The 13,763-nt window shown below is 42.7% G+C and overlaps 1 protein-coding gene across 2 annotated transcripts in view; it reads right to left on the bottom strand.

Annotated features, from left to right (window-relative positions):
• Positions 1-13,763, bottom strand: part of fam49bb (family with sequence similarity 49 member Bb) — a 43,759-nt gene that overhangs the window by 14,935 nt on the left and 15,061 nt on the right. For both annotated transcript variants that reach the window (XM_042510252.1, XM_042510253.1), the window contains 3 exons: positions 2,988-3,065; positions 1,745-1,866; positions 1,106-1,211 (listed from right to left, as the gene is read on the bottom strand). In XM_042510252.1, coding sequence (XP_042366186.1) covers positions 1,106-1,211; positions 1,745-1,866; positions 2,988-3,060 — 301 coding nt within the window. In that variant the 5' untranslated portion in view covers positions 3,061-3,065. The remainder of the gene's footprint in view (positions 1-1,105; positions 1,212-1,744; positions 1,867-2,987; positions 3,066-13,763) is intronic.

Here is a 13,763-nt window from a genome sequence, read left to right as displayed (position 1 = left end):
GCTTTTCAAATATGTTTTTTTCTGTTTTTTATTGTCAACAATAAGCACGGTGAGAATAAAGATTAAGTATTTTTAAAGCTAGAAAATCTACATTGTTCTGTCAGCAATGTTTAAGTCAAGTCGAATTGTGTGTGTCAACACCAGAACTAGTAGTTTGAGCAAGAGAAATCTGTCCCTTCACTTCAAATGCAAAGCTACTTGCATAATCTTCCCTCCACGATATCGTTCAGCCTGGGTAGTGGTGCACTTTAGATCACCAGTCTGTAGTAAAGGACTTTCAGCTTCATGCATATCAGGCAGGACAGCCGGCTGCAGAGGCCATCACAGCCCCCGCAGCCTAAAGTCAAGGCAGAGAAGTAGAGCAGCAGCCGAGGCTGGGAGGCGGCCTACTTCGTTACATAACAGCCATCGCCTGGTTCTGCCGCCCACTGCTCCCATTGACTACCTCTCCACCGCTACTGGGATTACGGGGTTGAGGGCGTCAAGGCATGGCGGGCTCCACTCCCTGCCCCCCTCAGCCTCGGGGTCATAAGAAGATCAGGGAGCAGTAGGCTTGCTCCCCCTTCCCCCCTGTATCCATGCTAATTAAACAACCTATAGCCCCATCGCACACAGAGGTCAGTGCACAACGCAGTGCAAGCAGTGTGTTGAGAAATGCAAGGCTGAGGGGGGTTTCAAAGCATGTTTATATAAGGCTGGGGTGCATGTTGTCTGTGTCTGTGTGTGTGTGTGTGTGTGTGTGTGTGTGTTCCATGTCTCCTGACTTTTGCAGCTCAGCAGTCAATAATGCAGATGCACATGCAAACAATTAAGGTCACGTATGGAGGTTGTGTCTATATGGCGGCACTATAAAGACGATTAACATAAGGGACGTCTGCTACCGTCTTTCAAGGTTTCACGTCTGGAACTTTTTATGTTAAAATGATAAACTGCAGTCAAATTATTGACAGCTCAAATTATTGCACATTGCCACACATAGCAAGAAAATCTCACAGGACACCTGAGCTTGTTCCACTTGAAACATTGAGTCTGAGAAACACTCAAGTAGTTTTTCCAAATCTTCATAATTAAGGTTCTTTTAGACACAAAACAGACAGACACGTACCTAATCTCTGAGAGAACTGATAAAACTTCTTCAGTTTCCCCACTAAGGGAACCACAGCCGCCCACGCTTGTTCCTGTAAAGCCTCATCGTTTGGATTCTGGATCGCCTGGAGAGGCAGACACAAAAAAAGATCATTAGTCTAAATCTTACAGTGAATAAAAGATTGTAAAAGCTAAACAAAATTAAAAAGGCACTCATAACTGTGTGTACTGACGCTTATCAGGGGGAACTCCACAGATTTTACAAAGTCTGTTTATAGGTTTTGAACTTAAATGACTTTTACTTGTTTAATACTTTTTTCCAGGCCTGGAAAATGTGATTGTGAAATTTCATGATCTTTCCAGGTTTCCATGACTGTGGGAGCCCTGTAGAAAACATGATTGGATTTATTTGATGTAAGATTTTTTTTTTTGTAATTTTCATTTTTTGAGGGGTAAATATTTTTAAACTGATGCACAACATGGCGGGGGGTATGATATAAAAGGGTTTAAAAGTTATGTTTTTAATTTCAGCTTAACTTTAAACTGTCCCTACAAACTCATGCAGCACCCCTTTCATGCCTTTTCTGCCTTTTCTGTGTTAACTCTGCAGCAGCTCAGTGTCCTATCAGTTGGAGGCGGACATTTGTATCAGGTGTACCTCTCTGATCTGCTGCCCCGCTCCTTTGTACGCCTGCAGCTCGTCCAGGATCCCCTTAGCGTCCTTCAGCACCACGTCCACCTCCTCCCACACCTCTCGCTCTGCATCTGTGGGCTGGGCATCTGCAGCGGACGGCAACAAAAAGGTCAACGCGGTCAATGTGACGGGTGCCTAATTCAAAGTCACACTTGGGCTCAACATACAGTGTAAGGCAGCTCGAGGAACTCCACCAAATCCTCAGATATGATAGAAAGTCTAATTCGTAACTTTCAATTATGCAAATGAAAGTTCAGTGAAATAATCTCATCTTTCCACCGCTTCCCGTTTAAGTTTTGACGCCACCCACTTTCCTGGCTGAGAGGAGGAAAATGGAGCAAGATAAGAGAAGACAAATGAAAGAGGGTTATTCACACTCTCACTGTAACAACTGCGGGTGTAGAGATTTTTTTTTTTGGTTCGAGAGAGAGAAGTGGCAATGAAGAACATTATGAACCTTTTCCACCACCTGAAGCAAAAACACCTTGCCAAGTGTGATGACTGTAAACTTCTGCTCCCCTGCAGAAGAAATACCTAAAACACAGCTCAGACTGCCAACTAAAGTACAGAAATACAGTCTTTTGATTTCATGTTGCATTGTAATTTATTATGAATTATTAATTTAAAAACCATCATTTATACATTTGGCGTGAGCCCTCCTGAGGTCTGATTTCAGGGAGTATCAGCATCCTAAAATGTAAAAACAATCCACAGAAAGACATAAATTTAGAAAAAAAAAAATTCAAACACTGGGTGTTGCATAAAGGTTTTCTTAAATATGTAATTTTGGTGTTCTTTTAATCTAAAAATCACCTAGAAACAGTGAGCTGTTTTCATTGTTTCCTCTAAAGGTATGACTGAGTGTCTGGGTTTGCCAAGTGTGAGAACACTACAGTGCAGGATCAAGCCGTGTTGAGGGGCCTTAGGCTACGCAGCAGCTGAACTTCACTGCTTGATATTTGAGGAGGGGGCTCTGCTGCAACTCTGCCACTCTGATTGATATTCTGCACACATCCCAGCATGGCAGAGGCAGGTTAGTGGAAAAGTGCAGAGGCTCTGGTGGTAGATTTGATTCTTTTTGCCTCTGGGAAAGTGTTAAAGATAAGTGGGGTGGTGAAAAGACTTAAGAGTTTGGGATAATGTTATGGTAAGATATTCATGTGATCGATATCAGGAGGGGGAGAAATTACTTAAAAAAGAAACTCACTCTCAAAATCGAGGAAAAAATTGGGCTCCTGTTCCAGATCTGTGCAAGTCAGAACTTTCAGTAGGTTCCCCATGTTACCTGTTGAGGAGAAGAGGGAGAAATCAGTAAATGGAGGAGAAAAGTGAGCAGGTGGCGAAACCCGACTGCATCCATGACACCTCACTCCGGCTCTGCTTCACTGCTCTGGTGCCTGCGTGAACTCGGGGATGCCCCAGATGTGCCCGCTCCTCGCAGACACCAGCGCTCCCCTCGGACCCCTCCCCTCCTCCCATGTGTGTTTCCTGTGCCCAGACTCTCACCAAAAGCAGATGTCAAACCAGAAAGTCCCCAAAAATGAAAAAATCAGTTTATGTTTTTCTGCTTTGTTAAGTTTCTTCCCAGAAATCGTGAGCATTTACAGGCTATGTAAAGTAAACTATTTCAAGGGCATCCGCGGGGAAATCAAATATAATCACATAAACATAACAGAACACATAACTAGACACATCCAATTAAACTTTTATAACAGAAGCAGTCATGCAGAAACATAAGAGGACCATTTATGACCATTTTCAGTTTGTTTGTGAATTAGACCATCTATGATTTAAATTTTACTTGCAGAATCAGGAAGTGCAATGCAGTGTCTTTGTCATAGGAGCTGAAACACATCATCAATATTTAACATGTCTGACACACACAGCACATGCGGCACAGTGACTTACGTTTACTGCAAGAGCACACGGGCTGCTATATAGTAGTCTATGTAACATCATAATAAACAAATGAATTCTATTAGGTCATTTTAGACAAAATTCAATTTTAAAGAAATCACAGTACGACTGCAATTAATTATTGATAATAAAGCTGAAATGGTCGACATGATTAATCAGCAATTATTTCAGAACCATTCAAATTAATTTTTCAAGCAGAGATGCCAAAATATTTTCAGATTTCTGCTTCTCAAATGTGAGAATTGGTCTGACTGAAGCTGAAATAAGGAATTTGAAGGAGCTACTTTGCACTCTGGGGAAATTATAATCAGCACTTTTCATTGTTTTGTAGACAGAACTATCAATTAACTGAGAAAACTACAATTACCCCCTTGTGGGTGTATGCCTCTGCCAACTACTCACGCTGCAATACATTTACATCCATGTCTGTCCAGACTCGTGTAGCCATGAAAGTAGACAATGCTTCAAATATGGATGTTGCTGCAAAGAAGCGACATATTTTAAAAAATGGATGCTTCACACACGTCCTCAACCTGACAGCACAGTTTCAATATTAGCGTCACTGATTCAGTATCTGACCAAATGTCCTTCTGTTCCTGATGTTGTATAATGGCCAGAAAAGTATTTTTGCACATTTTGATGTCGCAGTGAAGTTGACCTTTGACCTTTCAGATATAAAATGCCATCACCTTATATCAGGTCACGCTTGAGCCTAAGTGAGCGTTTGGGCCAAATCAACCCAAAATTATATTGCATCAGGTCAAGGCCTTCGCTGGCACACAGGCACAACAAAAATCATAGGATTAATTTATAATAACTGTCAGTTGCAGTTAGGGCTGCATGATATGGACAAAAATCAAATATCACTTTATTTTTGACGAGATATCAATATCTATGTTGCGAAGATATTTAAGGTTGAGTATTGGTGCATTCACAAAATATATGCAGCACATATACAGATATGCAGCATATAATTTTTTTAATTCATTTTTGGACATGGAAATGATAATTTTCCAAATTCAATGTGAAAAAAATCACGAGCCAAGATGTTCAATATACTACTGTTCTATAAAAAGACTGAAACCAGCCAGTGTTTGCTTCTTTAGCTTGATAAACTCGTCCATTATCCAATTGTGCATTTTTTTGTTGTTCGACTAATCATTAATCGACAGATGTGTGTGTAGTAGGGTGTGAGAAAATATATATACACTTGATTATGTTTTGTGAAAACTGCTATGAAAACTAACGATTTTTACTTCGTAGTTTACATACAGAGAGTTTTGGCAGTGGTTAATTTTGTGTTTAAGTATGTTTAAACCTCCAACCGCTAGACCCTCCAGTTTTGTAATCTATCCTCAGCAGTTTGACTCTTTCACCCAAATGTAACAAGAAACTGTAAAAACAAAGAACAAAGAAACAAAGAACAAAGGCCTATGAAACAAAGTCATAAAACGTACTTCACTAACATTGAAAGTTTTCCTAAAAATGTATTGTATAAAGATCTTAATATGTCGCCTTGCTTAAAGTATCCCAATATATTGAATCGTAACCCCTGTATCGTGATGCAAATCGTATCGCCAATACATAACTCTTGTGTGTAGGGAGAAGACATGATCCTGCAGCAAAATCAAAGCGGAGGCTGAACTGCTTTTCACGTTCACCTATAAATGACTAACCAACACTACGCAGCAACTTTATTAACAAAGCGAGCTCCTCCCTGACAAACCTGCAAACTTTTTAAAACTTCTTAGAGTACATTTCTTTAGTGTTTAGGATGACATTTATTGATAGTGCCCCAACAACTGTATTACAGGTTAAACTTTGAAACGTTTTAAATGAGACTGTGACTTCAGGTGACTTGCAGGTTAACCCTTTGAAATCTAGGGTGAGATCACTTTCTTGTGCTTCTATCAGACGCTTTCACAAGTATTTAAACCTTTGAACTCTGAGCAAATTGGCGCAAGTGCTTTCAAAAACATGAGGAAACAGTCAATCATCAACTTGGTAAGAGATGTTCCAAAAATTGCAAGAAATTAGTGGATTTAGAAAATTATGTTTTAAAAAGGTAGGGAAAATATCTAAGGAAAATAAAAGATAGGAAAAAATATATATTGATCATAATTACATAAGTAATTAGAGTATTTTTTCTTTATTCCTTCATTTATTTCATTTTTTAAATACAGGTAATTTTCTTGCACTTTTTACAAATTTCTTGCTTTTTTTAAATTTCTTTTTTGTTGCTCATTGCCTTCTTCTCATGTTTTTGAAAGAAATCAAGCTAATCTGCTCAGGTCTCAAAGTTCAAACAAGAGGATGGCAAATGAGGACTGGTGTGTCAAAGCGTTGGCAGTCATTGACTTTGCCATCACACCCACACCTTCCCTGCTGAGGCATACTGATACACATATACTGTGTATCTATACTCAACGTACACCTCGGCTGTGATGTGCGCGATGAGAAGTGACAGCCCCGCACAGCTCCCCGCTCTGGTGTTCCTCTCGCTCCTAGAAAGCACCGAGCCGATCTGTCTCCGAAGCAAAGGTCAACTGACATATGACGAGTCAGAGATCTGTGGCAGTTTGTAGAGAGAAACAGCGGCAGGTTCCATCAACGCCCAAAGATTCAACCCTCGGTGACAGAGCAGAGATGGACAGGACGCGCACCGAGAGGGCGGGAGGAGGGACGACGCATAATAATGACGAGGTTAAACTTCGGCAGGCGGGTGTCACGGGAGATGAGTGACAGGTGAAGAGCCAAAGTGACTGAGTGAGGGGCCGGCGGTGACAGAGTAAATCATGCCAACACAGGTAATGCAGGGAGACAGGGAGGTGCTGCAACACAGCAAGGTACACACTCAGCAGTGGGTTTTAAAATGCATGAGATGCACCAACGGGGGGTGAGGCGGGGGCTGACATGTCTTGCAGCTTGAAAATCTAGCAGTGGGTCATGTCCTCACTCTGACAGAAAAAATATTTGTGATGAATGGACAACTTTAACACGACTGTAGAGTTTGAGTGCACAGAGATTTTTACAAACCTACCTTCCTTGTAACCAGGCACTCCATCGACAGAGTCTATTAATAGATGTTAAAGGAGCAAGCAACACCTTTCACATGTTAATGCTTCTTTTGAGTGACTCTGAACGAGAAAAAAATCAGCAGTGCGCAAATAAGCCGTAACTATTTTTAAGATTGATTAATCGTTAAGTCATTTTCTAAGCAAATAACCCAAAATTCTCTGGTTTCAGCTTCCTAAAAATCCAGATTTGCTAGTTTTCTTCCTTTCTAAGGCAGTAAACTGAATATTTTCAACTTTTGTTCTTCAGAACGGCACATTTTAAGATGACATCCGTTATTTGGGCTGTGCAGTATATCGACTCAAAGGTAGTTATACTACACAGGATCGTCGGTTACGGTTTGTAAACAGGCACACCAATATTAGGCTCAGTCTCATTTCCCTATATTTGCATTTTTCAGTGCTGTGTCTCTTGGATCCCTGCTGCTTACTGTCGCTACATTTTATAAAGGAAAATCCAACATTTTCAAAGCCAAACGGACCATTTCTTAGAAAATACCGAGATATTGATTCATATCACTGATTAATTTGCAACATAGACATATCAGTGATTATAGTGTAAAACAATTAAAATTTCTAGTATTTTTTTTTCATTTATTTCTCTTTCTTCAGTATTGCAGTTATTCTGGATAATACTTTGGTTGATACAGAAAAGGCATAAGTAAGCCTTGGGCTTCAGCCTATCCCTTTTTCGGATACTGACAAAAGAAAACTGATGTGAAACAATCTTTGTGTCTTATGATGTTTGCATGTAACCAAAATAAAAATCATTCATTCATTCATCACCCAGACCTACCTTTGGACTGGAAAATTGTGAACATTTTATAAATTACCCTACAAACTGATGTAGTAGATTAATCAATAACATTTAAAAAATGTTAGTTGAAATTTTTTTTTGACTTTAACATGGTCTATTACTGCTTTCAGTTACAAATTTGGTGAGCATCTTACTTGTTTTTTCTTTCACGACCGATGCAATTTACTCCAATTTATCCAGCATAAGCTGGCAACCAGGACTGCTGTTTTTAAACCCTGAACTTTGTGTTTACTTTATTTACTTCGAGAGCCGCCTTATCAACTGTTATTCACTCAGTCGACCCAGTGACCACCTGCACAGACCCACCTGCCCTGTCCAGCCTCGTCTTCTTCCCCTCCGCTAATGTGACCTGAATGTCTGACTGTGCCAGCGCTGGCACCTCACTGGCTGTCTAAAAGCAGCACCTGATCCTCAGAAGGGATGAGAGCTGTCACTGACCTCACCCTGCTGGATGATGCGGGCACTGCCCATCATCGCCGGGGCCTCCTCCGGTCCTCTACCGCCACCTTTCAGCCGCTCGCAGACTGAGGCCGCGCGACCGGCTGGCTGGCAGAGCTGCCAGGGCTCACAGCGCTTCAACGTGGCACTGGCAGCCTCGCAGGCCCAGCGCTGCTCCCTTGTGCTGCTTGAAATGAGGTCATTTAAAGGACGGGGATTTGCATGGCTGCATTTCAAAGTCCAGCAGAGAATCTTTAAGTGTACCAGAAAGAGCTGATTAAATTTGGTCATTTTGCAGCTTTTTATATCTTCCACTCAAATTTCGTCCTGAGAATCATTTACAGATTGCAAAAATATGCAGCTCTTATAGACTTCTTACTGTATGATCTTAACCCTCCCTTTATAGATAATTCAAAACATGATGTGTTAGCAGCTGAGTAACTGGTTGCTTAGCGATAGCGTAGTAAGAGAGAAGTGAGAGGATGAAGTGCTGGCCCAGAGTACACAGATACTGTATCAGACAGAGATTGAGGAACTGAAGCCCCCCTCTCTCAGTGGCTGTAGTAGGACCAAGTAGTGCTGGCATGTCCGGGGCACCACAGAGAGTCCGACGACAGCCTTGTTGTTGTTTTGAACCCCCCCACTGAGCCATCGCGTGCTCACAGCGAGGGAGGGAGGGCTGCTTCTAAGGCCAGGGGCAGAATCTGACAAGCAGGAGCCCGCGCAGCTCTCCCATTGGCTGAGCTGATCTACCCAACAGCTCACTGTATCCATGGAGTCAAAAAAAATTTGGTGCCATTGAAAACATTGCAGCAGCCAATCAGAGGCAAGCACCGGGTGAGGAGCGAGTACAGTAGTAGTAGGACTTGAAAGCACACGAATATATTAATACAGATGAGGTAATGCGCCAAAAACAGCGGATTAGTTGAGGAGTGAAGTCAACTGAGGAAATATTTAATTCCACTATTGAGCACTTAGTGATTTAATGTGATTTGATTTTTTTTTTCTGTGCATCATCAATTTTTTAAAGTGAAAAGAAAAATGCTGCAAAATTAAACCATACACTAATGAGTATGAAAAAATATTACATTTTAATTGCAGCTGATACATTTTTGTCACTTTGCTATAAAATATATGAATAAAATAACACTTTTGGATTTATAAATGCAAAAAACAAAAATTCCCAAATATTTGCAAATGGTGCAGAGAGCTTGAAGCCTATTTTGGAAAAGACACCAAAACAGTGCCACGCCCATGCAGCAGCCTGACCTCTGGATGGCACTGCCTTTGAACGTCTCTCAGCTCTGTGCCTCCCCTTTAACAAGGAGGGCACCGCTGAAACCGAGCACTGCGGCAACGTCCTACAAAAACGCCTCGCGGGCTGGCTAATGCACGGGCGGGATAGTTGCTGACATTCCACTACTCGGCTGCAGCATGAGGATCCACGTGCCCTGCTGCTTTACTATGGAAGAAAAACAACGCCCTCCCCTCCCCAACTGGGCGCAGACACAGCACGGAGCGTCACGTGGGCTCAGCCGTGGAGAGAGCTTGCCGGGGGTGTGAAGAAGGGGGGGGATGGGGAGAGGCGGCAGAGTGTATGTGTGTTTATGTCTGAGATTATGTGGGTCTAGAAAAGAAAATGCATGTCTCATTTTTGTCTTTATATCATATTTAAAATAAAGAAAATAGTCATGTAGGTAAGGGCGTGTGCTGAATTGCGTGTGTGGAAGGGGGAGGGATAGTGAGGCGTCACACTGCAGCAGAGGCGGGCAGAGCTAGGCAGCTTTAAACTTGACCTAGATTCCCCGGGTGACACGCCACATCGCATTAGCCCACTCGGCCAGACCTGGACCCGCCGGAGCTCACTGACACTGGCCCGATTCGACAGGCAGAAAATGGGGGAGCACTTCCCAAGTGGGGCTGGCATGCGTCCCCCCCACACCCCACCTCACCCCGCCCCTGCTCCTCCCCCCACTCGCTTCACCCCATCTCCTGCCAATCCTACCCAGCTGACTAAAATGGCTTAAGGGGCACATGGCAGTGAAAAGAAGAAGGGGGGTCCGCCATTTGTTTATTTATGGGGGTGAACTCGATTACCTCGTGGCCACGCCCCTGTATTGTTGCAAACATCAGCTAATGCCCCCCTCACCCAGATTCCCGCAAATCAAAACAAACCTCACAGGATGACTAAATGATTACAACTGACTGCAATACATGAGGTGACATCCAGTATCAGCTGTCTCATCTTACTCCCGCAACCACACAGGCGGCTAAAAATATTCCCTCGCTAAAAACAAACTCCTGCAGCCGATATGAACCCAATCATGGAAGTGAACACACAAAACCGTCAGTTTGTCCAGAAAGGCAGATCACAGGAGGATGAAAGTGGGAGCGCCTCATCCTCGGCTTAGCCCCTCTCTTTGGACGGCACCTGATGAAAGTTGGAAACCATGGCAACAGGCACATACACAAGAGTCAGCTAAAACGCTGGCTCCATTGAAATAGAGCTCTGTGAAGAGGCTCTCAGCGCTGCTCTTCAGTCACAGCGATACAACTCTTTACAGCATCAAAACATGCACATGGATGCTGACAGCCAGTCCTGATGTTAATTTCACATCAATGCATTTAACTGAACAAAGGGCAGCAAGCCGACACCATGGGGGCCTTATATGATCATCCTAAAATGAGGATGCTGCTCCATCTCCAAAACAGCCTGAAAATATCTTGTGACACATTCATCTAAAGAGTCCTGTAAAACCAGAGCATGCTGTTTGTAAGAACTCTACCCCAATTTCACCACTTTGATTCTCTGCTGCACTTGCTGAACATCTGCCGAAGAAGGGAGCCCTCCCCACCCTGCCCTTGAGAGTCCTCTAACTCCTTCCTCGGATGTGTTGGGAAATCATTAAGGGGGGCATGTTGACTCACTGGCGTCCGTCTAAGCAGCAACCTCCCTCAGGGCAGCTGCCTCCTAAACCTATTCAAACACACAACTCCGATTCTTCTGCTAAAACAGCCCCGAAACCATCATTACTCGACTGACCTTCTGACTGACTCACTGACGTCACCATGTCCTTAAATCTCACTCTGAGTGTTGGCAGAGTGAGATTTAAAGGATTCAGACTTACATAAGTGAGCAAAATTAAAGCTTGATTTTAATTAAAGAAACACAGCAGAGCATCACCTTTTATATTTTTTTCCGGCACAATGTTACCCTAACAGGATTTTGGGTGGGGCACAGAGGAGGTTTTTTGGATGGATGATGAGTTTCAGATTGAAGAGCACCACAATCCTCATTCGGTAAGAGAGGAGTGCCATCTGGAGGATGCAAACTGTTATGCACACAAGTAGTGAATGGTGGGGAAGACCACTCCCAAACCTTTTTATCATCACATGCAAGCTTCAGGAATGCCTCTGTTTAAATGCACAAATGCAATTGACAGCAGTAACACTGAAAACTTGCAGAGAAATGTCACTTTCTGCAGAATTTTGCAAAAAAAATTGTAGCAAAGAATATGAATTACCAACTCAAGTGGTTGGGTCAGTTTCGTGGGATGAGCGCAGCACTCATGCCTGATGTAAGAGCACCATCCAGTGTCCACATGTTGCAATTTCAGGCTAAAACACAACTTAAAATGACATATCTGCAGACTAAATCTTAATGCCATATGTCATCCTAATCTGCCAAACATAAAGACTCTCCAAAATCTACATCTGCAGTGGAATGGCAGCGGCCTGACGTGCTCCTTCGGGGAACCTGGGCAGGAAGTTACAGTGTCAGCCCTCCCGTGGCATAAATAATAGATGAGCAAGGAGAAGCTGGGAGCTTTTAGCTGATATAACAAGCCACTCTACATATTACACTCACTCAGACATATCATCTCAAATTACCTGCTCAGCGGGTGAGGTCGAGAGGGGCCGGAGCGCCTTCCATATGCTGAGTCAAGAGTGGAGCAACTGATATTTTACACACTATTTTAGCAAGCTTTTTAAACAAGTAAAAAGGACATACATACTACTTTTTTTTGCGCATTATACATCAAACTGTCTGATGTAGCGATAATACAATAACAGTCGGCGCAATGAGTTGGGGAATCCCTAATTTTAAAGCTGTAAATCTTGCAAAAATCTACATTTTCTGTGCACAAGCCAGCATGTGCACAAGTATAACACTCCTCGGCTTCAACAGCTGGGGGCACTGTTCACCCAATTATGATCATAGCAACAGGAGAGCCGAGAAAAGCTTCACCTCAGGCTACTGCAGCACACCTCCCCCTGGCTTAGCGAGGCTAATCCATCCTGTATACATTTGCACAAAACTCGGCAATGCTGCATTACCTCAGCTCTATTCTGTGTTTATAATGCAACACGCCTGCTGCTCCCCTGTACCGCTACGGGGTTGTGTACTGCGTGCTAACTAAAATAGCTCTGCCATTCAGGCTATTTCAGTGAATGGATTTGAATCTTAGTAGGGCACCATGGCTGCTTGGCATTAGCCTACACATACACACACACATAACACACACGGAGACCACAGACCTCTCGTGGGGACACATTGACTTAGTGATCCTATATATGAACCACCTGAGGCTTAGCTGTCAAAACGGCACAGCATTCCAGCACCGGAGCTTAGCCAATCGAATGATAGCTGTGTGTCATGGTAACAATCTCCAAGGAGACACGGAGGAAAATACAACAGGGATGGGCATACACGCAAGCGGGGGAGAAATGAAAAAAAGACAACCTGAGAATAAAAAAAATAGTCCTGTTGAGGTGATCAGGAAACGTGAGTAAAAGATTGCTTAAAAAAAGAAAACCTGCAGCGCGTTGCTAAAATTAACTGCTCTAAAATGAAACTAAAACCACTAAACGTCAACACCACGAAGAACCCAACTATTAACTAAAACAAAAAACATGCACTTGGCAAGTTGCGAATCTCATTGCCAGAGCTGCCAGTTTGTCGTGTGAGCGCTGACCCTGCGCCCTGTAGTTACATAAGCACTCTGGCCTTGAGCGGGGGGACAGGAAGCTGGGAGCACCTACATTACTCAACTCCTTTTTATGGCCCACAATGCACTTCATTTCCTGAGCGAGCATTACACATACACCCACAGAACGGCACATTAAGACTATAATAGGTATACCAAGGGCGTTCTTACATAATGACAGGTCTACCGTGTATCAGTGCATCTAAGTACAGGTCTGAAACAGATTTTTTTGATCATATTTAAACCTCAGATAAGCCAATGATTGCCAATAAAGTTGGAATTTTAATAATGTGGGTGAATCATGAGGAGATCATCTAGGTGAGCCTGCTTCCTCCACAAAGCCGGAGGCTATAAAAAGATTATTAAAGAGAGAAACTGTGTCAAAGCTGAAAGGACTTTTACAATTTTTAATATAATATATTTTTTAGTGAATGCTAATAGGATTTCTATAGTTTTTAATATATATTTTAGGTAAATGTTTCAGTTTTCCGTTATTATTTTTTCTTCTAAGTGCAGGAGTTTAGAGACACACAAGGGACAGTTCTGGCAAGGTTCGATTTTGCGCCGGCTGGGGCACAATGTCCATAGAGAGCAACATAATGTTACATCCAAACTGAAGCCGACAGTGTCCTATTTACATTTTTTCCCCAAAAAAAATCTGACCTGACCTGTATCTATTTTTGCAGTCACTCTGCAAACTGAAGGAGCTGTGTTTTCTGAGGTGAAATGCACGAGGTGCGAAATTAAAA

Source organism: Plectropomus leopardus, chromosome 21 (genome assembly GCF_008729295.1).
Source record: "Plectropomus leopardus isolate mb chromosome 21, YSFRI_Pleo_2.0, whole genome shotgun sequence".
Taxonomy (NCBI): Eukaryota; Metazoa; Chordata; class Actinopteri; order Perciformes; family Serranidae; genus Plectropomus; species Plectropomus leopardus.
The sequence above is the reverse complement of the archived record's forward strand: the minus strand, read 5'-3'. Positions and strand labels throughout refer to the sequence as shown.